Here is a 24,605-nt window from a genome sequence, read left to right on the forward strand (position 1 = left end):
AAGGGCACGGGGTTACATCAGACACTTCAATGTCCAGATGTTCAACACCCTCCAAACATTTGTTTAAATTCAAAATGCAGACAACACTGAAATAAAACGGTTATGTATTTCTGTGAACCAATAGTATGTTCGATCCCACCTGTTCTGGACTGGACAGTCTGGTTTTGGCTGTTAGTTTCTTGGTATCTGTGGTCATAAAAGACCTGGACACAGATCTGTCACAAACATGACAGGTGTCTAAGGTCTGGAGCCTCTTTCTGAAATGTATTCCGTCTTGGGTGGCCAAACCTGTTATGGTGGTACATCAAGGCCTGTCAGCCAGTAATGACAGCTTCACCACCTCATACATCATTCATTATGCTCCATACCATGCAATGGTTTTTACTATACCAACCCCTGTATTAGGTGTAGGTGTTGGGCAAAGGTTTACAGGTGAACCACATATATATACAAACACAATGAAAAGAAGCACTGTAAGGGAAGAAAAGAGGGCAACGAATGTCTAAGACCCAGTATAGACGATGAGAATATCAGACAAATGATCATCCATTTTTTTTTTTTTGCATGCTAGTCTCATAACAAAAGTGAGGAGGCTGCTAAACTTACGAAATTCTTGTACAATGGAATAAAGACTTGAAAGTGATGTAATGTATTGTAATATATTTGTATTGTATTTTCAGACAAAAACTGTACTGAATAAACGAAAATCATACGATCCGGTATCATACGAGAAAAATGTTCATGCTTGTCCCTTCGAATAATTTCGGACGAAAGCTGTGTACCAACAAGCAGATTATCATACGATCACTTTAAAAGCAGTATTTTTCCTACGTTTTTCTTATTGTGTGTACTAGCGTCGAATTCTGAACCAATTTTCTTAAAAAAAAAAAATCAGAAATGTGCATTTTGTAATCCGATGGTGCCACCATTGATTTCAAAATTTGAACAACCAAGTCTTTGATTTCACCTCGAAAAGAATTTTCGTGGCCAAGAATTTTCTTTCCAGGTCACAGCTCATGCTCATTTCTTTTTCGATTACATTTCTCACACGATTCTCCCATCATTGATTAGAAATTAATTTGTTTTTCAAAAAATGTCCAACATGCCCGATCACTCAAATTCGATGGTTGCTCGAAAATCAGTAGTTGCTATGGCCCATTAATGGAACGAAATTCGAATGAAAATTCTTAGAAAAGATTTTCGGAAGAAAATTATTTCAGAATTCGACCCATGTATGGCTGGCTTTAAGGGTCCAACAGACTTTTGAAGACACCATTGCTGATAGATATCTGCTGGATTAATTAGCCCAGTAAAACAAAGAGCTAAGATAAAGGTGTCACCAGGGAGGACTGCTGTGCACATAGAAATATATTTCTGCGCAATCAAGCAGCAATAAAAGAAAAACAAAAGTGAAAATCAGGAATTATGTGAAACGGGTAGATGCTTAAATCACTACATACAATAACCTAGATGTTTTCCTGAAATTGGAGAGACCCTTATGTAAAAATTAGTTGTCCTCCACCACCCAACACTTTCTGATACCATGGTGCTTGAGGCACTGCAAAGCTCACAAGTTTCAATTCTAAAAACAACCAAATAAATTTCAGTTTCCTGAAGTCCGGTAGCGGAAAGATACATTTTATTCAGTTTCTATGTGTTATTATGCTTTATATTTTGCAACACAGAAAAAAAAAAAAAACTTTTTTGTTCTCATTTCTGCTTCCTTCACTACATACAACCGATTGGCAGCACAGCTCTTGCAGCAACAGAACAGTAGAAAGCTCCCATTGCATCACGTGTTTAGCAACATTCTTCCTTAAATAATATATTTATTACAGGTACTTGTATAGCACCATCAATTTACACAGTTCTTTACATATATATTGTACATTTACATCAGTCCCTGCCCTATATTTTCTTGAAGTCAAAATAGTTTGCAATGTCACAATGTCTACATTAGTACAAATTACAGTAAATATAATGAAAACATTTTAGCTACCAAGTAGAAGCCAGGTCAATGGTATTTCTAAATCAAATATTAAACAGTATCAAACCCAAAAGCAAACATATTTCAGCTTACCACTTCTTAGATGTAGTGGCTGCATTCATTTTCTTTTCTTAGGCTTTCTTTCCTTTAATTTCATCAGGTGATCCAGCCAGTAAGTCTGTTGTTTTTCAAAACAACAAGCTCTCCAGCAGAATGTATCCATAAGGGTTTGTTCACACTTGACTCAAAATGCTAACTCTTAACAAAGGCACAGATAGCATTAATGTGTGTTAATAGGTGTGTTTGACTCCCATTTAACCCAAGTTAAAAATGCTCCCCAAACGCCATATGTGTGTTTAGCATGCATTAAAACGGCACCACAAGCGTCCATAATAAACTGCGCTAAAAACACCCCTCAAACGCCTGCTTTCAATGTCAGTGTGAACTGGGACAAACCATTTAACAGAAGTGCTTACAATGATCAGCCTTTATTTATGTAAAACCTTTATTGTAAAAGGAAAAAAAAAAACCTGTTTGCTGTAATTGCTTATAAAGCATTAGCTGAAGTTTGGCTTCAATTTGTTAGTGTATTTAAATCTGCTAGTAGATTTAACACCCCCTTCCTCCCAGATTAACAATGCTGCTGTCCAAAGGTACCCCTGTGCTCCTTCATCCAGAGTGGGGGCACTCTAATACAAGAGGTGTGTTACTGGTCAGATACCCAGGTGAAAACAGAGGGAAAAGCCTAATAAAAAGAAAACTAAAGCAGCCACCACATCTAATAATTGGTAAGCTGCAATATTTGGTTTAGGGGTTAATACTGCTTTAAATACTCTCCTGCTGGAACCTGTGATCTTGCATGTAACAAAGTTGAAAAAAAATAGAAATGATGCTACACAGCTTCTGAAAAGTGGTAACAAAGACTGCATTGCTACATCAAATCTAAACCATTTGCTTTAAGTTTTCAAAGTATTTCCTTCAATATCAAACATCATTTAGAGATCCTGTCTGATGTAATTATGTAGAGGAACAGAGCGGAATCGAATTATCCTCTCGCATTTCATCTTTAGTCTCCAGGGTATGTCCAGTGAGAGCAAATAGCCAAGAGTCCCCCATCCAGAACAACATCAAAGGGATGTGTACACGATATTGCACTGAAAATGTTCTGCATGCGCAACTAACAAGCTCTAGTAAGTGCAATTCAGCTGAACGGGGTCATGAGTCAGCAGCTAGGGATCTTTAATGCAGCACCAGCAGACCTTCCTCCAAGAAGGGATCACACAATGGAGACATTCAAGTTCAGAAGACAGGAGAGAAGAATGGCTCAAAGTAAATGAGCAGCTGATGACATCCATTTATCTATTCACAGCTCTAATAGAACAGGACATGTACATGCGACACGCTGTGCTACACCTGGAATACACAACTGTTCCAGTGTCTGAGCTGGAGCTACCATACATGACAAAGCTGGTGTTTGCAGTGAATGAACTTCTCAAGAAAGAAATATGGAAGCTGCCATTGCCGACTTATTTTTGAGGGTTGTCATCCTTATCCCTGTCTCCAACATTTGACCCCAACAAGAACCTACATCAGTGATGGCTGCATGCTTATTCCACCATCGATGGCTCACTACGAGCAGTAAAGCAAGAATAGGAATAAGCTTTATACATTCTATTATTATTATACAGGATTTATATAGCGCCAACAGTTTGCTCAGCGCTTTACAGTATAAAGGGAGACAATACAGCAACAATACAGTTCAATACAAGAGGAATAGGAGGGCCTGATCCTTGGAGCTTACAATCTAGGACTATAGGCACTGAATTTCAGCTTTTGGTAGACATGTGGAAACAAACTCAGGGTTTCTTAAATTTCTGAACCAAAGTTCTCCAGAGATACGAGTTCCCTGGCCACGCTAGATTTTAAATGTATTTTACAGCAGATGAGTGGAAACAAAGATCACAAAGCTGGTGACTTCACTATAGAGGTAAAGAATATGTAACCCTAACACTCCATATTCCTGATATGTGCCTGCTGTACCATGTACTTGTATGAAAAAGTATCCTGTTCTCTTTGTATTGCTTCCTTTGTGTGAAATCTCTGGTGTTCCTGCCTGTCCCTCTGCTTTCCTATTAAAAACTGACCACAGTAAGCAGGTCACAATGTGGTCAGTTATCTAGCTATTGTGCTCCCCTCCAATCATGACACTTCCGTTGACACGCCCCTCCCCCCTACAGCCATTCATTGGGATGGTCAGTGCACTGCTGTTTCTCTTCCCCTTGCTCTTATGCAGAAAAAAAAATGTGTGTGGGGGGGGGGGGAGGTGTATATGATGCTTTTTTATATCTATACACAAATATTTAGCTTTTTTTTCTATTTTAAACAGAATGGGTTGTTTTACAAGGTGAGGGTTTACAATGACTTTATATATGCTAAGTCTATCATCATATTTTGATAGACCAGCTGCTTCACACGAACAATTCCTCTGTCTCTGCTGATACAGAGGGGACTGATGTCAGTTAGGTCAAATTCCTACAGCAGAGACCAGCAAGAAGCCTTGGCAGTGATCATGTGACTGGCCACTGGAAGGCATCTGTATCTCCTTTAAGTACAGGAACAAGACTTTCAGCTATTTAATAAGGTTTTCTATATATCATACTTGTTACTTTTATAGCAGTAGTAAACTCCTTTTGTTTATATTGTACCTAGTTAAGCATGACCTGTAGGTACTGTAAATATCTCTTAAAGATGCATTTAGGAGACATTTACTTATGTAGAGCTGGTGATGTCACCGATACATGCGCACTGCACTCTCAAAGTGCTGCACGCGTGACTCCCATGTGCGGGAGTGACGTCATCACGACTCAGCCATTCAGTCCGGAAAGAAAACAGGGTGAAGATGGAAGCCCTATCAGCGGTGACAGCAGCTGCTGGAAGGTTTTTGTTTTTAAGGCAAGTCTCTCATAATAGGCTAGTATATGATGCACACTGGTACACTATGACATTGCCTTTTTTTTGTTTTTTGTTTTTTTACTGTACTACCGCATTAATATGCATCTATATGTATTATGTAGCACAGGTTTATTTTGCAAGTAATAACTTATTGCTTATCTGAGAAAAAAAAAACAAAACAAAAAGCAATACCTTATTTCACACTAGACCCAATGCCACACAATGGAAGACGTCATACATAGAAGACTGTGGTTGAGTCATAGCACATGGAATGGAAATGGTGACACCAGAGAAAGGCAGTACTTCATCTGGTACAAGAATCTTGGCGCAGTATGTCAGGTTACTGTCTCCCTCGGCCTTGTTTTTTATTGTAGCATGCTGTGATAGCCCTAACATTCCATCAAGCAGTATGATGGTCAATGGAATCTCTTCCACCCGGCATACACAGCAGACCTGACAAGGAAACTAATGCCTTCTGCATGTTTCTAATTATCCAGGCAATTGTCAGTACAATGAAGGAAATACGGCTTAATGAGCTGGATGGGATGGCTAAATGCAATTGTTCAAGCACACAAACTCTACACATTCTTACAATTAAATGTTTAATCATCAGCGGAAATTTAGAATAACATGGCTAAGGCCGGATGCACATACTTTAATAACAGCGTGTATACACTCTGATGATGTTGGCAGATAAGATAAAAACATAAAAGCAAACAAGCTGCTGACGTTTATCGTGTTAGGCTATATTCTCAGAGTTGTGCGGAAGGGGCAGCTCCAGGCACACTTTAGGGGGGTGCTATGTTTTGGAGTATGTGGGAAAGCCAAGTGCCTGTGCCCTAAATTCTCTGTTATAATTAAGAAAACAATAATACACACTGGCAAAATAATAACCCCCACCAACTCCAGCAATAATAGACCCCCAGCAGCAACAATGCCCCCCCCCAGCATTAGTGTTCAGTAGTTTTACTTCCCTGAGCAACAGATATGGACAGTAGAGTGTAGTGGTTATTAAAACGCATTTATTTAAGTAGACAATTTGCAACTTACACAATACACATGGCGGTAACTGGCATCCATTGACATCTACAGAAGCCTAGCTGCCGTGGAATCCAGTATGGCCTTCCGGTTTCTGGAGGAGCGGAGAGACTGATGGACCAGCATGAGGCTGACTCGTCCATGTTACCACAAGCCCAGATGCTGGAATTCCTTTGACGAAGTGTGTCCTGCTGTGAGGAGATTCGCCCCCAGAAGCTGACATTTGTGTGTTTACACTTACATGCCAGTTATCACCATGTGTATTGTGTAAGTTGCCAATTGTCTACTTAAAGAATTGTTTTTTTAATAACTACTACACTCAGATGTGCCCTCTGCCGTTCATATCTTTTACTCTAGAGAAGAGGACTCCAAACTTTTCAAACAAAAGGCCAGTATACTGTCCTTTAGTCTTTAGGGGATCAGGGCCAGCGAGGATAGAAAATGTCCTGGCCCCAACATCCGTGAAAATAAACATGGCCACAGGGTTGATGGTCAGTAGGAGTAGTGCCCCATCATTGGTATCAGTGGGAAGAACAGTGCCCCATCATTGGTTTCAATAGAAAAAGTACTGCCCCATTGTTGGTCTCAGTGGGAGGAATAGTGCCCCAAGGGCCAGATAAAAAGTAGCAAAGGGCCACATCTGGTCCTCGGGCCGCAGTTTGGTAACCCCTACTCTAAAGAGCCTGCAGTTTCAATTTGCTGCACTAAAGTGTCCTAGAACTTGAGCCATTCCATAATCTTCCGCAGCCACTCTACTAGGGACGTAGATCTGTTTTTACCCCTGCGCCATAATCTCCACTCCTATATATTATTTACCCGAGCACCCGATCCCACACTGCTGCCGGAACTAAAGTTGATCTGTCAGTCAGGAGATCATTAGAACCCTACTTGCAAACAAACATTTTAAAGGGATTCCTTTCAAAGGGATGAACAATATTGAAAATGATACAAGTCTAAAACATACCGCAATGTAAGTGTGTCATATTAGGCAGATTTTGTTTTTTTAAAATGACAAACATGTCATATTTACCTGCTCTGTGCAGCGATTTTGTATAAGGCAGCCCCGATCCACCTCTCAGGTATCGCGCCGGTGGTCCTGGTCCCTCCCTCCCTCCTGTCGAGTGTCCCCATAGCAAGAAGCCTACTGTGGGGGCAGCCAAGCAGGCTCACTCTCAAGCTACTGCTGTGTGTCCATTCACATACTAGTGTGGCTCAACCACGCCCCCTGCTCTCTCCTCATTGACCCCTTGCTGTGATTGGCAGTAACGGGTACCAATGGTTTCTGTTGATATCTCAGCCAATGAGGAGGACGACGGGGCTTAGGTAAGTATTAGGCAGAGCTGGGGGGGCTGCTGCACACAGGTTTTTTGACTTTATGCATAAAGACCCTTCAGCCTTTACAACCACTTAAAAAGGGACAACAAATATCAGAAAACATTTGTCTGATCAGAAAGGTTACAATCAATATGGAGAAAAAAGATGTATGTTCATAGGCTCTTCCCAACCATGGCAGACAACCAGTTTTATCATTCATGATGGAGAGCTGATTGCTTGTCTGGATTTGATACAATTACTTTTGTTTTCACCTTATCCCATTCCCCAAAGAGGATGGAAGTGTCACCCTGGTGCTCCTCCTTGCCTTCTCCATTGGCACAGGCAGACACATTTTGCGTAAGTTTGTACTGCTTGAAAGAAGAAGAGGGTCGACCTCAAATGCACCAAATAAAATGTTATCTGATTAGTATCAACTTTCATATTTTGCTGGAAATGTATTTCTTATTCAGGGAGTATACATTCTGTAACACCGGTACTTGTTTACTGCAAGTCTATCTTCATCTTTGTTCTCTAGTGGCCATAGAGACTGCATTGTGTTCATTCAGGCTGAGCACACTGACAACACTGGAAGCATCTTATGACCAAATATGGCCGATTTCATACAGATACAAACTTACAAACTATATACAGCTTTTCAAACACACTGATTACATACATAAACCTGATCATTGTGTGTATGTATCAGAAGATTATAATAAATTGCTGTAGATTTTCTAGGGGTACTCTGTATCTATAGATGGTCTACATTGATAGTGTGTACCTGGAGATGGAACTTCTGAGCCTTAAGGCTCTGTTCACACCTATGCAGGTGCGATGGTGCATGCGTTTTTGTGCATTTCATGCATCAAGTCCAGGGAAAAGCATTCATTTCAGTGGGCTGCCCTACGCACAAAAAATGCACAGAAGTGCATAATCTTTTTAATTTATGCCCCACCAAAACACACAAGGGATGCACATGTTTTGTACATTGTGGGACTATGTACAATTTAGAATATATTTTTGCAACACACAATGTGAACCTATTTTAATTGTTTCATATACAAATTACCTTCTTGCTGCACCTAGCTAAATTTATAAATCTTTTGCACAGGAAATCCCAGGTGACATATTCTGCTCCTAAGCATACATTCACAAGCCATGCTTCTTCTTGGATAATCATATCAGTTACTGGATTATTTATTTTACTTTACAATGTCTAGTCCTCGCAAACTCCATGTTTCACTCATACTTCAAGTGTCCAGTGGCCTTAATCATTTACTTTTCTTACACAGATACTGTCTATGGCAGGCTTTGAAATTTTCACTCGCCTGCTCGCCAATGTCGAGTGGAAATTATGATGGGGCAAGTGTGTCCCTAGGGCCGTCTTGCTGAGCAGGCTCGGAGCTCAGGCCGGATCTGTCATTGGCACTGGGAGCTGTCAGACTGCTCAATAGCACAGTGACAGCGAAGGAAGGAGTGTGTGCTGTGCTCTCTGCCTCCCCCTAGAGTGCAGTACCCGGTTCTGTGCGTGAACAACGAAGTACTGCAACTTTTTATAGTGTGTGTGTGTCTACCCAATTTCAGCTCACTCTAGTCACATGATCCTCTATGTCAGCCAGTGGTTGCTTCAGGGGAGAGGAGAGAGCACTCAACAGCGTGCATGCGTACATGTGTGTTTGTGTGTGTCTGTGTATGCATGTACATGTGTGTATCTGTACATGTGTCTGCGTGTATGTACATGTATGTGTGTGTGTGTATGTATGTACATGTGTCTGTGTATATGTATATGTACATGTGTCTGCATGTATGTACATATATGTGTGTGCGCGCGCATGTACATGTGTGTATGTACGTACATGTGTGTGTGTACATGTGTCTGTGTATGTATGTACATGTGTCTGTGCGTGTATATTTCTGTGTATGTACATGTATCTGTGTGTATGCGTGTCTGTACGTGCCTGTGTGTGTGTACATGTGTCTCTGTGTGTGTATGTATGTGCCTGTGTGTGTGTGTGTACATGTTTCTGTGTGTGTATGTACGTGCCTGTGTGTGTGTGTGTACATGTTTCTGTGTGTGTATGTACATGTCTGTGTGTGTGTACAGGTGTTTGTTGGTGGCGAGTAACTCTTAAGGCCTGGCTAGTAGGCCAGGACTCTATGGGGTCCGCAAGGGAGATTAGCAGCTAGCAGGTGAGTCAATTCAATGGTATATACCTAAAATTCCAATATGTGTTTTTGTAGAACTGAGTGTCTTTTATATACATGAACTGCATACAAGTGACAAAGTTTCTGGTAGTGTCAGGTAATGGGAGGCTCAGTTTCCTTCTAAAATCCCCAAAAAACCTACTAGTGTTCATCCAGATTAGCTGTAATGCCTGACTTTATGAGTGACTATGGTAGGGACATAAGACCAAACAGCATCTGATGTCAATGCAAATTCTACTTTATCATTATATATATATATATTTATAAATTAGATTACTTTTATTGCAATAAAGATCTCTAAAATGTGTAGTTTATATCGCAACTTCCTCCAAATAGTTTGACAGTGTGTACATATTTCACCCATACCCTTCATATGTTTAGCTGTGTTATCCAAGCAGACCTTTTGTGCATTTTAAATAACCAAAGATCACAACACTCTACTCCAGTAATGGTAAAGATAATAATGGACAATATGGACAAGGAATTGCCTGGAGTATGTAATGTCACCTGTGAATGTTGGTAGAAAAGTGCTAAAAACTGATCTGAAAACAAGTCTACCATTTTGTGACAACTATTGGCCAATGTGCCAATCTTTATAAAGACATTACTGATTAAATTACTGAGCACGAGGAAAGGGTTAACGCAGATGCTGCAGCAGGCTGTAGAACACTATGTAAATTACACCAATTAAAACACATACTCCAGGCAATTGTGACATGCCTAGTGACAGCTCCCCCAGGTCATTCCTCTTCTCAAATAACCAGCAGATGGTTAAAAAGAAACCGAGTCTGGTACTGGAAAGAGAAAACCCATTGGTGTCCCTTTCTGATGTGTGATTCATGCAAAATACCAGTGACACTTCCAGACAGGCACTAATAGTTCACAGTGATTCATTCTAGTCTGGCTATCCTTGACACTGTGATGTCCGCAGTGGTGTCACTTTCTCTGTGAATACACAAGATATGAACAACTCCTGAGTCAAGACAGGCACAGACATTCCCACTGGCTAATATATAGGGAACACAAACTTTCACCGTTTTCTGTAAATTAACTCAAACTCTTCTGTGGATATACACAATTAGCAAAAAATGCTACACCATAGCTCTTGCATCCTTTGGTACCGGAACAGTGGTCTTTGGTGTAGTGTAGAGGTCTCCAAACTGTGGCCCTTTGCTTGCCTTTATCCAGACTACTAAACTTTCCACTGACACCAAAGATGGAGCACTACTTGTTCCACTGACACCACTAATGGCAGTTCTATTCCTCCCAATGACACCAGAGATGGGGCACTATACCTCCTATTGAAACCAAAGATGTAGTTTTTTACTCCCACTGACCACGAAGCCCAGGGCATGGTTTACTTCCACGGATGCCAGGGCATTATCTACTCCCACTGGCCACATTCCAGACCCCGTAAAGTTTGAAGGGCAGTAAACCAGCCCTTTGTTTCAAAATTTTGGGGACTCTTGATATACATTATCCTGGCACAGAGGTACATATGCATACAAGGAGTTATGTTTACATTAGGGAGAAAAGGGGTTTTTGTTTGGGTTACTGGGACGGTTAAAGTTAGGGTTACAAGGAGCATTTGTGTTGGGGTTGTGGGGAGGATTAATGTTGGGATTACAATAAAGACTGGTGTTATTTTACAAGGAGGATTAATGTTGGGGTTACAATAAGGATTGACATTATCTTACAGGGGGGATTAGTGTTGGGGTTACAATAAGGACTGGTGTTATTTTACAGGGAGAATTAGTGTTGAAGTTACAATAACGACTGGTTTTATTTTACAGGGAGGATTAGTATCGGGGTTACAAAAAAGGACTGGCGATATCTTACAGGGAGGATTAGCGTGGTTACAAAAAGGACTGGTGTTATTTTACAGGGAGGATTAGTGTTGGGGTTACAATAAGGACTGGTGTTATTTTAGGGGGGATTAGTGTTGGGGTTACAGGAAGGATTTGTGTTGGGGTTCCAGGAAGTACATGGTTGGGGTTATAGGGAGAATTAGTGTTAGGGTTAAATGAAGATTAAGTGCTAGTGTTACAGAATGGATTAGTGTTCAAGTGAGGGTTAATGTTGGAGTTACAGAGAAAATTAATGTAAGTGTTGGGGTTAAAAGCAGTATTGGTGTTGGAGGATTAGTGCCAAAAGTAAGTTACAATAAAGACTGGTGTTATTTTACAAGGAGGATAAATGTTGGGGTTACAATAAGGATTGGCGTTATCTTACAGGGAGGATCAGTGTTGGGGTTACAATAAAGATTGACGTTATCTTACAGGGGGGATTAGTGTTGGGGTTACAATAAGGACTGACGTTTTCTTACAGGGAGGATTAATGTTGGGGTTACAATAAGGACTGGCGTTATCTTACAGGGAGAATTAGTGTTGAAGTTACAATAACGACTGGTTTTATTTTACAGGGAGGATTAGTATTGGGGTTACAATAAGGATTGGCATTATCTTACAGGGAGGATTAGTATTGGGGTTACAATAAGGACTGGTGTTATTTTAAGGGGGGATTATTGTTGGGGTTACAGGAAGTACATGGTTTAGGTTATAGGGAGAATTAGTGTTAGGGTTAAATGAAGATTAAGTGCTAGTGTTACAGAATGGATTAGTGTTACAGAATGGATTAAGTGAGGGTTAATGTTGGAGTTAGAGAAAATTAATGTAAGTGTTGGGGTTAAAGGCAGCATTGGTGTTGGAGGATTAGTGCTAAAGTAAGTGTTAATGGTGAGGTTATAGGAGAATGTGTGTTAGTGTTGGGGTTACAGGGATGATTCGTGTTCAAGCAAGGATCAATGTTGGTGTTACAAGGATTATTATTATTAGGGGGATTAGTGTTGGGTTACAAATAGAGTTAAAGAGGTTAGGCACCAAGCCTCTGATGCTGAAAGCTAATGCACTAATGATGAGTCTCTGTGACAGGTTTTGTGCATTAAAGTATTTTAGATCATAAGCCATTTGATTCATGACATACAATAGTGGAACAAGAGTAAACAGCTTGTGCACATTCCATGTGGTTGTAGTAAATGTTACATTATTACGTGACAACCGAGTGATCACAGTGCTGGTCAACTGTGCACTCTCCCATTACTGCTCTATGAAAAAAAGAAATAAATAAAACGAGCCCATTACTGATGCAGTGAAAAGCCACAAACCTTCCATTGCAGTACAAAGACTCCAGGGGGCGTGTCTGTGACTGTCAGGGCACCGTGGTATTAGCACCAGGAAGGGGAGGTGGGGGGGTTGGTAACAGTGAGATGGATTTTGTGCAGCTTTATCAATTGTGCCGCACTGCAAAACAGGATCAGAGAGAGATTTGCTACAAGATCTTAGCTTGATTAATACATTCCTTCTTTTGTCTGCAGTGAAATGCTGCTCCAATATCACAGTGTTCTACAGTTGTGTCCAAAATTATTCAACCCCCACTGAAATTGAGTGTTTTGGCCAGTTTGACATTGCTTTTGATCATTCAGTCATCTTGCTTACATTTACATTAAAGAGGCACTTGTAGGTCAGACAAATATAACATAACAGTTATAATGAAATAACCACAAATGTCTTTTCTGTGCTCACAGCATTATCAGTTTTATTCAACCCCCAAGTGACATTCAATCTTAGTACTTAGTACAGCATCCTTTTACAGTTATAACAGCTTTTAAACGTGAAGCATAGCTTGACACAAGTGTCTTGCAGCGATCTACGGGTATCTTCGCCCATTCTTCATGGGCAAAGGCCTCCAGTTCAGTCACATTCTTAGGCTTGCGCACTGCAACTGCTTTCTTTAAGTCCCACCAGAGGTTCTCAATCGGATTTAAGTCTGGTGACTGCGATGGCCACTCCAAAATGTTCCAGCCTTTCCTCTGCAACCATGCTCTAGTGGACTTGGAGGTATGCTTGGGATCATTGTCCTGTTGAAAGGTCCAACGTCTCCCAAGCCTCAGGTGTGTGACGGACTGCATCACGTTTCCATCCAATATCTCCTGGTACTGAAGAGAATTCATGGTACCTTGCACACGCTGAAGCTTCCCTGTACCTGCAGAAGCAAAACAGCCCCAAAGCATGATTGACCCTCCACCATGCTTCACAGTAGGCAAGGTGTTCTTTTCATCATAGGCCTTGTTCTTCCTCCTCCAAACATAGCGTTGATCCATGGGCCCAAACAGTTCTAATTTTGTTTCATCAGTCCACAGAACACTATCCCACAACTTTTGTGGTTTGTCCACATGGCTTTTGGCATACTGCAGTCGACTCTTCTTATTCTTTGGAGACAGCAAGGGGGTACGCCTGGGAGTTCTGGCACGGAGGCCTTCATTACGCAGTGTGCGTCTTATTGTCTGGGCTGAAACTTCTGTACCCACATCTGACAAATCTTTTCTCAGTTCCTCAGCAGTCACACGGGGACTTCTCTCCACTCTACGCTTCAGGTAGCGCACAGCAGTCGAAGTCAGCATCTTCTTTCTGCCACGACCAGGTAGCGTTTCAACAGTGCCCTTTGCCTTGAATTTGCGAATGATGCTTCCTAAGGTGTCTCTTGGTATGTTTAACATCTTTGCAATCTTCTTATAGCCATTGCCCTTCCTGTGAAGAGAAATCACCTCTTCTCTTGTCTTCCTGGACCATTCTCTTGCCTTCACCATGTTTGTAACCACACCAGTAAATGTCTAGAAGGAGCTGAGTATCACAGTCATTTTAAAGCTGCCTAATTGGTGCTTATTATGCTTGATTGCTGCTCGGTGACATCCACAGGTGTTTTCAATACCTGATGGAAAGCACCTGTATGAACCTCTGTTCTTCAGAGTGGTAGTCTTTAAGGGGTTGAATAATTGTGGCAATGAAGAAACCACATAAGAACCATTTACTACTGTATTACATAAACAATTGATGTCATTTTAGTTGCATTTGGGTAGTTACAACGTCCTTGTAGGATTTGATTCTGAATACAATTCCAAATGTACACTATAGTCCCTAAACCCCTTTACAGCATTGGGGGTTGAATAATTTTGGACACAACTGTATATTGATTGCTCAGCCAAAAGACAAACATTCTGTGATCAATACAGAACCAAAAGAAAGAGCAAAATGGTAAAGAAATAGGTTTTTAACTCATATTATGTCAATCCCTCTCCTTCTAGGGCAATAATGTCAAATTACACATTATTTATGGCCAGTTAATTCATCGTATAAGCTACAAATCTAAAAGTCAGTCATCCAATCATATCATTTAAAGGGAAACACTGCAGCCAATCTGAAAGGTATAGGGTTTAATTGCTATGGAAGTGCAAGCGGCTGTTAACTGGGAGTGCTTAGATTTCAGGTTAGTGTGGACAGATCAGTAAAATACTGGAGCCAGAACAAATGGATGTATGGACAGCACAGTGGCTTAGTGGTTAGCACTCCTGCCTTGCAACACTAGGGTTCTTGGTTGGAACCCCAACCAGGACACTGCATGGAGTTTACATGTTCCCCTTCTGTTTGTGTGGGTTTTTGGCCCTGGTATGTGAATGTACGTAGAAGAAAATATAAGATAAATCTCCTACACTCAGAGGACCAGATATGGCATATGTGGAAGGATCTTCATAGACCTTAGCATTCGAACCAATACGGCAGTGCAGTGTAGCCCCATAAGGGCTGGGGCAGCCCAAAACGGCATTAGAAAATAAGAAAGGGAAATGGGCGCACAAGCCTTGCACATTGCCTCAATAAAAACTTTAATCATACAAAGTAGGAGATGTATACTCACAAACAACAAATTTACACAGGCATATCATGATGGACAGTGGTCCATGGTCTGAAATGGTGCACGAGTCCCACAAGCCAAAAAGGACGCTTGAGAATGCTGGCGCATTTCAAGGAGTGATCTCCTCTTCATCAGAGCCTAAGGTGGCCTTGATAGGCTCTGATGAAGAGATCACTCCTCGAAACGCGTCAACAATTCTCAAGCGTCCTTTTTGCTTGTAGGACTCGTATACCATTTCAGACCATGGACCACTGTCCGTCATGATATGCCTGTTTACATTTGCTAATTGTGAGTATACATCTGCTACTTTGTACAATTAAAGTTTTCAAGACTTGTGCGCCCCTTTCCCTTTATTTTCTAATGTGAATGCACGTATGTGAGTTAGAGACCTTAGATTGTAAGCTCCTTGAGGGCAGGGACTGTGAATGTACAATATATAAAACACTGTGTAAAATTGTTGGTGCTATAAAAATGCCAGGAATAAAAAATAAAATATATATATATATATATATATTACTGTTCTGTACATTATTTGGTGGGAAAGAAATGCAAATGTGTAGGCCATCACAATCAGTCCAATGCTGGCTTTCATTTTCCAACCTAATACAAAAAATGGTACATGCTTCTGTTTTTTTGGGCTTTGCAATAGATGGCAACAGCAATCTCCCATTACATCACAACATACAGGTTCAGATCTGCTCAGTTATGACATATGCCATACACCGGTGTCAATTTTTAAGTTCCTCCACATGTGCCTGATGTTTAAGGCACATAGATTCCATAAGAAACATTTTTTTCCCCACAGAAAAGGTGGTCCTATTGAAATTGTATTGAGGATAAACATTTTAAATGCTTTAGTTCTGCTTTACAGACCTTTATTACCATTTAACCACTTGCCATCTGCCCTGTAGCCGATATACTGGTACAAGGCGGCATGGCTGGGTGAAATCAATTATATATATGTGATTTGCATTTCCGGGTAGGGGGCACGTGCATCGCCCTACCTGCGCCGCTATTGGCGGCTGGGTATGTCAATCACCGGGTCCCAGCCGAGACCCCGCGATCATCGGCAAAGCTGACAGGGGAGAAACCTGTGTGTAAACAACACAGGTCTCTCTCCTGTCAGCATGGACATGCTGCTTTTTAATTCTCTGCACAGCACAGCGATACAAAGCAGCATGTTTCCCAAGAAAAACACAGCACACAATGTAAAACAGCACACAGTTAATCCTTTGATTTCCCCAGATGTTAACCCCTTCCTGCCCAGTGTCATTAGTACAGTGTCAGTGCTTTTTATTAGCACTGATCACTGTATTGGTGTCACTGGGGATGTCAGTGGCAGTTAATTCCCACCCAGTGTCAGAATGCCTAGTTCCGCTATAAGTCGCTGATCGCCCCAATTACTAGTATAAAAAAAATTAAAAAATTCCAGTATATATACGGCCATTTATAGACGCTATAACTTTCACGTAAACCAATTAATATACAATTATTGGGATTTTTTTTCAGCAAAGACATGTAGCAGAATACATTTTGGCCTAAAATGCTGAAATTTGATTTTTAAAATTTTTTGATTGGATATGCTTTATAGCAAAAAGTAAAAAATGTTGATTTTTTTTCCCCAAAATTGTCTTTTTTTTTTTTTTTTTATAGCGCAAAAAATAAAAAATGCAGAGGTGATCAAATAACACTGAAAGAAAGCTCTATTTGTGGGGAAAAAAATGACAAATTTCATTTATGTACAGTGTTGCATGACCGCGCAACTGTCAGTTAAAATAATGCAGCGCCGTATCGCAAAAAATGGCCTGGTCAGGAAGTTGGGTAAATCCTCTGGAAGGCAAGTGGTTAAACATAAAAATTAGAAAATAAAAGTGTGTCAGCAAGTCAAACCAAGAACTATTGAGGGGACAAAGTCTGAGCCTTCGTAGAGTTCATACAACATGCCTCTTACAGCTGCCCTCCACATAAAAGGGATAATCCACGTGTGTCGTGGGGCTAGGCTTTACGTGCCTGACATTTGTGGCACAAGTCCAACATTTCAAGGATTTCACAGAATGGGGTGGCACACATGTCCGATCATACCACAGATTCTCAGAACAGCTGCCCATCACACCAGCTGGCGTCTGCCCCCATTAACGAAGAACTAAGCTATGTTCAGACACAATGGCCAGCTCTCTCCAGTTCTCTTGCCCGAATAACCTAACAATTAAGGATTACTCCGGGGCAGTTCATCAATAGAGGAGCTCTGTGTTGTCACATCTGGCTGCTGCCTGAATGCAATGTGATACTGTATAGATTCTGCTTTGCTGAATGGCAGAATACACTCCTGATACCAAAGTCACTACAGTCAGAGATTAAACCCATACCCCCCTTATTCTCTGACACTGAATAGTAACCATGCAGCATTAGTGATCTGGATTCATACTTCTCTTGAATCCACACTGCAATGGCTTAACACTTCATACTTTTCAGCAGCTGCGAACTGGAGCTGGCTATGTCATATACTTTGTTTCTGTCAATCATGGCATCCAATTTAAACAAAGGGAAGACCTGTCCCTAAAAATGTAGGAATATACGGTTGAAACAATCGCATTTTAGCCGATATGCCTTTTGCAGCTCCAGATGGTTACAATTAGTGCGACATAATCCAGATGCAAAGGGGTCAAACATACGGTGAACATGTATGTCATCTACACATAGCACACTAATAATGGGAAAATACTAATGTAATACAAGAAGCCATAAAAGGAAAGCAGGTAAGAAAAGCTATTCCCAGATGAGCCTATAGCTATGCATATGCAAAACACTAAGCCTGAATCATGATTAAACAGGAACAAAAGTTAAGGTGTTACCTATTTATTCCCAGTGTTGTGCAAACCATTTCATTTGTCCAATAAAGGCTAAAGAATTGAAGTTAGCTCTTGATTGGCTGCAATAGGAAAAGCCCTTTTTATTTTTTTCCTTTGCTCCAGTTTTTTTTTTTAATGAATCACAATGTATGCAAATAGGTTGGCACAGATTCTTGACATACATCTGGGAATCAGCACATCCCACAAAGACAGCAAAACCTGCTTCTAGTTAAAAAAAAAATATATAAAAGTAGCACCTGATTTTTAGTATTCTTCATCTTCAATTGTTTGTATGCTGAGCATTGCAGCTTTCAATGTGCTATGAAATAAAAGCTACAGTGCATTAAACAGGGCGAGCTGTACTGCGCGTTCTCACTGCACCATCTGTCTGGGGCTCACCTTGTCAAGCACAAGATGGCATTATTTAATCAACTAGCAGGAGGAACTGGATCTAAACGAAGTCAAGTGTTTGAGTCTGTATTTCCTGAGAGGGGAAGATTTGAAACCACAAGTGTAAAAAAATGAGGCCATTGGGAGGTAGAAGAATTGGAATGATATTGGTTGCCATAGTTTGTATTGGGAAACAGAATTACAGCTCAGATCATCTTACTCCATTCAGAGGCCAGCCTGATGGAAAGTAATCTCACTGTTTCCAAATGAAATCTCTGGGATTCTTCATCCTGCCATGTCTGCTGGGTTTATCCGCAAAAGACAGTCATTAATGGAGGTTGTTGCCCGAAAACAATCACAGTGATGCAGTTATACAAAATCTTACTGTGTAAACGGTCACGTATGACCAGCTTGGATATTGAGGTGGCGAAAAAAAAGATCCGGCAAGTTTGAAGGTTTTGATCATTTTGCTGTTTGTCTCTGCTGATGCTGCAGAGGCAGACAGTGATAACCTGGCACAGCGTGGTACTGCCTCAATGGGGAGATCACCGACATACACTGAATGGTCAGGTGATGGGATTATAGTCCAAGGGCTTGCCTCTTTATATTTAATCAAATCCATCTGTGTGTTGCTAGCTTGAGGACTACAACAAGAATGATGAGTAAAATTAAAGTAACCCATAGCAATCAATGTAATCAATACAGCACCAATAGTTTGGACTGATTGCTATGGGCTACTGAATTCACCCATCATCACAGATACATACTCTGCTTTATTCACTAATCCTTAACATGTGGATTAATGTAACAGATAAAGAGAAGGACATTTCTACAAAGTTGATTAAACAAGTCTTTTACCTTTTGTCTGAGAAGCTTGTTGCGTACTCGTCCCCAGAGCCGGGCCCCTGTGTTGGAGGGCCGTTTAGCCCCCGCATCCTGTAACCTTTCCAGACAGCAGTGCTCAAGGTGTTCACAAACAGAGTTCAAGTTGCAGTCTGTGTGCATGATCACCTCCGTCATGGTTCTGTGCAGGTAGGGAGCCTCTCCTTTGTTCTTTAGTGCTGTGTGTCACAGAAAGTGTCTTACCTCCTCTGACACCTGCACACAGCCACCCGTTCCCTGTCTACCACCCACCAGGTTAATGCTCTCTGCGTAGCTGTCACTCCTCATTCCTCATACACAGTCCACTAATCCTTTCTTGCACAAGAAGGAACCGGTGATCAGGTATTCTGGTCAGCCTGTAGTGAGATCACAGCTCAGCTCATGAAGAAATAGAACACAGGAGTGTAGATAACCTCATCCAGGCTGAAGGATCTATGGGAGTGAGTGCACAGACTTACTGCCTGACATAAGGAGATTCAAAAGGCAGCCCTCTCAGTTCTCCATACTCCTCCTCCCTCCGCCCTGGCTCTCCCCCTCCAAGTCTTAACTGTTTGGATACCATGCCAAGAAAAGAAAACTTCCCTAAGAAAAATGGATGCAAAATAACAAATACTATTGAGGCAGATCAACCCTTTGATCTGATTAGGGTAGCCACCTCATCCCTTTAAAACCGAATACACATTAATTACACAGGTTCTGAGCCTAATTTATTGCAGATAAGGCACTAAGTTAGTTTAATTACCACTTTAATCAGCCACAGAACCTGTGTAATTAATGTGTTTGATTTTAAAGGATTGAGGTGGCAACCCTAGATCTGATTTACAAGTAAAATACTATAATCTGTTTTATTACAACATTGTTTCTTTCTTCACAGAGGGCACTGTCCTATTCCCACAAGCCTGTGCTGCCAGAGGAGCTTACACTCTAACCAAGACTGGTCATCTATAGCTGCCACTGTGACAGGTGCTCAAAGTTGCCTCATGCACACTGGACATTTCTCAGTTGCTCCTGGCAGTTTTCTTCTGCCTCTAAACACGTTAGCCTATGCACACAAGATTTTAGAGGCAGAAAAAAGCCCACTGCTGGTGCATCCAAGAGCAGCAGTGTTTTGGCAGGGAAAAAATGCTTGATGCCTGTAAATGCACTTATGCACTAGGAACATTTAGCGCATGAGCATTAATTCACAAGGCAATGGCCAGAACAAATTATTATTCTGGCCAATGAAATGAATCTTAGATTGTAAGCTCCAAGGAGCAGGGCCCTCCTATCCCTCTTGTATTGAACTGTATTGTTGCTGTATTGTCTCCCTTTATATTGTAAAGCGCTGAGCAAACTGTTGGCGCTATATAAATCCTGTATAATAATTAATGCCAAAGCGCTTGATGCACCTAAATGTGTTAGACACTTTGAAAAGCCTCAAGCTTTTTCTGCCAAAACGCTGATGCCAAAAGGAAAGGCTTCTAGAAGAATTGGCAAAATGTCCAGTGTGCATGAGGCCTAAATGATAGTGTACTGGAATGAGCTAAACTGAAACAAGAAACCTGCAAATTTCTATTTACAAACAAGGAGAATCCTTTACAATCAAAGAACAGCAAACATCGTGAACTAAGCAGAATTCATACAAAATAACAATTAATAATACTGAGCCAGATCATAACATTTGCTTTTAGGGCAGTTCACACCAGAATGTGCTATGTTTCCCACACCGCATCTAAAACACATAGCTTCTGAAATCTGTTGCAGGTGACAATACATTATAAACAACACCGCAAATGCAATGTGTTAGCAGGCACTAGGTCACATGGTAACACAGTACCATGTTATTTGGTGCGGTGCATTTTTACAAAAAAAAAAAAAAAAAAGTATTGCATGCACTACTTTTTGTGTGATTTGCAGCCCGCTCAAATGAATGAGCGGCAAAGATCGCACAGGAACGCAGACCCTATTCCTGTACAATTGATTTCAGCCCTTGTTCACAAATAAAATAATGAATCTGTGTTTAATACAACATTATAGTTGTTTTCACAAAGCACACTGTCCTATTCCCACCAGCCTGGGCTGCCAAAGGAGCTTACAGTCTAACCATAGCAGCCACTGTAACAGGTGACCAATGTTTACTGATAACCTAAGGCTACGTTCACACTAGCGTTGTGTGCAGGTGGCAGAAAGGCGTGTGGGAAGCGTTTTTACTGCTTCCCAAATGCCTCTGACAATTATGCACATTGCAGCACATGGTGCTGTTCTAAAGGAAGCGTTAGCGTTGCGTCAAAACGGACGCCTCTGGTCGAGTCAGGAGGCGTTGAAGCCTCCTATTCTAGTCTATGGTGCCGCTCCGCAAATGCCCAGCCGGCGTTTGCGGTGCGGTTGCAGGGCATTTGCGGAGCGGTAACACCATTCAAACTTCATTATAGGCGTTTGAAGGGCGTTTTTAAACGCTCGGCAAACGCCTAGCAACCGCCGCTGAACCGCGCATGCGGCGCATTAAAAAACGCTCCGCAAACGCCGGACCAACGCTTGCCAAACACTATAGGGGCGTTTGGCAAGAGTTGGTAAGACAGTCAAGTGTGAACGAGCCCTAACCAGGACCAAAAACCTTATTTCTGTTTAAAAAAAAGTTGTGTGCAGAAGAATTCCTAAAAGAGCAATTCCACCATTTGCAAAAAAAAAAAAAAATCAATAAATGCACTTGTCTTGTCAAAAAATTTGAATTTATATATATTACTTTTTGCATTTGAACCTGCAAAGCATTATACCCTTGATCAGTGAATCAGGGATGCAACGCTCTGTCCCCTGTAGACTCTTCAACCCCTGGTCTGTACTGAGTTACAGACCTTCAGCTACAGAGCTGGAGGAGTATGGATGGACTACTCAATCAATGTGATGTCACTGCACTTGTGCTGCAGTGAGAACTACAAGTTGTAACGAGGGGCGGACTGACAACTCATGGGGCCCCCGGGGAATAGGGAATCATGGGGCCCCTGTGTCCTTGCCCACACTCAAAAAAGCCTATAAAAAGGTACCAGGGGCATTTCATGGGGCCCCCTACTGACCCCGGGCCCTTGGGCAGTGCCCGTGTGCTCGAATGGTCAGTCCGCCCCTGGTTGTAACATTTTCATTCACAACTTCTTGTGAATGAATGACAAGGCTGTGCACAGTTCCCCTCAACATGTAAGAAAAATGACAGGATGCTACAGGGAGAATCAGCCAGTGATGCTGGAAAAGAATGGGGTGGGTGGTTTGAGGGTGGAGGGCTGTGCATGCTGACCAAGTTTGATGTAATTTGAAGCATGGTCAGAAAGGCGGAATTAAAGTGTTACTAAACCCACAACAGTAAAATCAGTCTGTATATGCAGTAAAGCATGCTTATTATACTCACTGTGGAACTTAAGGGGTTATTCCTCTGCATTGTGTAAAAAGGATTTTTGATCCGGTCTTCTCTGATCCTCCCCTTTTCATTTCATGATAGTACACAGCCTTGAGGACACTCTGCACATGCTCTGTTTGGTGTGTACTGCTAGGTAGTTTTCTCTTTTTCTTTGAAGGGTGCATGTAATCGGCACAGAGCCAATCAGCACTGTCCAGACAGAAGGTCAGGGGTTATTCAATCTCATAGGACAGTGAAAGGAGAATGAAAACTCCTCTTGCAAGCTTTAACCAGTGTTCAGCTTGACACTGCTAGAAATCACAAGACTGCTCTAACTGCTGATGAGAAAAGCTATTTAGCACTTTATGTTTACTAAAATAATAGCATTTTGATGTTCTGTGTACTGTGGTAGACCAGATATAGTGAATGCAGCGTCCTGGGTTTAGGAACACTTTAACTTTTAAAGTACATTTCCACTTTTGCAGCCATATTGGAATAACACCTACTTTATACAGTGTTACATGTTCCCATTCACATAGCATAACTAAAACAAATTGCTGCTTACTTTTTATTTGCTGAAAAATCTTACTTAAAGGAAAAAGTATAAGTTCACCATAGGGAACATATAAAGAAAGCGGAGCAGCGCTAATATTGATAAACCATAAAAGTTCAATGTAAGAGGTGTAGTTTATCAATATTAGCACTGCACCCCTTATTTTATATGTTTTATAATGTGTATCCTGCGATATTGTGCCAGCTGCTGAGTCCTGTTTTTTGTTTTTTATGTTTATTATATTTTTCAGAGTTTAACCCAAGCACGATCATTTGTGGTTTTAGACCTTAGGCAACATGATCCCACAGCTAAAGCCGCTGCCCGACCCAAAAACCCCCGACAACAGTATGGGGAGCAACTCCCCGTACTAGCCCCTCAGTTCTTAAAAACAGCCTACATGGCCGCATCATTCATTCACAGAGTTCTGGATATACAGGCAAGCAGATACACTGACAGCTTGCAGGAGTCCAGCACGGCACCAGCGATATGCTGATTGCTGGTGCAATGCTTTCCAGGCTCAAAAAAAAAAAAAGTAGTAAATACACTTTTCTGTACACGCAAAAAAACCAAATGGCCATTTATTATTTTTTTGTTAAGTGAACTTATCCTTTACGCCGGCCACACATGGATTGATATTTGGCTGGTTCAGCAAGGACTGGCTGAATTCTGAGCCATGTATGGGCACTCTAGTTGTACAGAAAATGGCGGAGAAGGCTCCCAGCTGAGAGAATACAACAGCACAGCGGGAGTGATTCCCCCATCCACCTTGAACGTGTGGAGGGGGAATCGGCACATTTATTTATGTTCATCCCGCTGGTTGAATGAAAAAAAGAAAAAAAAAAAAAGTATAATGTATGGCTTGACAGATGAGTTGACAGGCCACAGACGAGTTGAAAGCTGAATGAAAATTCTTGATTTTTCATTTTCCGCATCATTAGTGTGCCAGCTTCGACATGCGATTTGTGTGTCACAATCAAAAGAGCCTGATCCAACATGCTGGGTTTTGTTTAGGAAAATGAAACATATGATGGCATAATCTCCAATGCATCATTTTCCTTTTTCAATCCACAGAACGTTCGGTTTTCGACTCATCTATGGCCTGTCCTAGTTTTCCCCTTCTAAGGAGGGGGCTGTGGAGTTCTGTTTATATTAATGAACCCCATCTTTACATTTTTAGCAGATCTTCATTATCAGCTGTAAACTAAATGTACACACTGTTAGTCCTAACAAGGGGGTAAAGATCCCAAGGCTTTGGTGGTACATCGTACATTAATGTAATGTACTTTTAAACCAGTCCACCTTTCAAGTGTCATTTTCAAGTTATTC

General features: G+C 41.3%; 1 protein-coding gene across 5 annotated transcripts in view; it reads right to left on the reverse strand.

The window, feature by feature from the left end:
- The window catches only part of ABR (ABR activator of RhoGEF and GTPase), a 370,766-nt gene that overhangs the window by 16,303 nt on the left and 329,858 nt on the right, over nucleotides 1-24,605 (reverse strand). Inside the window, exon 1 of one of the 5 annotated variants that reach the window (XM_089685743.1) lies at nucleotides 19,339-19,813. The exons of the other annotated variants lie outside the window; for them this stretch is intronic. Coding sequence (XP_089541869.1) covers nucleotides 19,339-19,500 — 162 coding nt within the window. The 5' untranslated portion in view covers nucleotides 19,501-19,813. Of the gene's footprint in view, nucleotides 1-19,338; nucleotides 19,814-24,605 lie in introns of those variants that run through there. 5 annotated transcript variants of the gene reach the window in all.

Source organism: Staurois parvus, unplaced genomic scaffold (genome assembly GCF_062004578.1).
Source record: "Staurois parvus isolate SC_StPar_1 unplaced genomic scaffold, SC_StPar_1.0 ptg000382l, whole genome shotgun sequence".
Classification (NCBI taxonomy): domain Eukaryota; kingdom Metazoa; phylum Chordata; class Amphibia; order Anura; family Ranidae; genus Staurois; species Staurois parvus.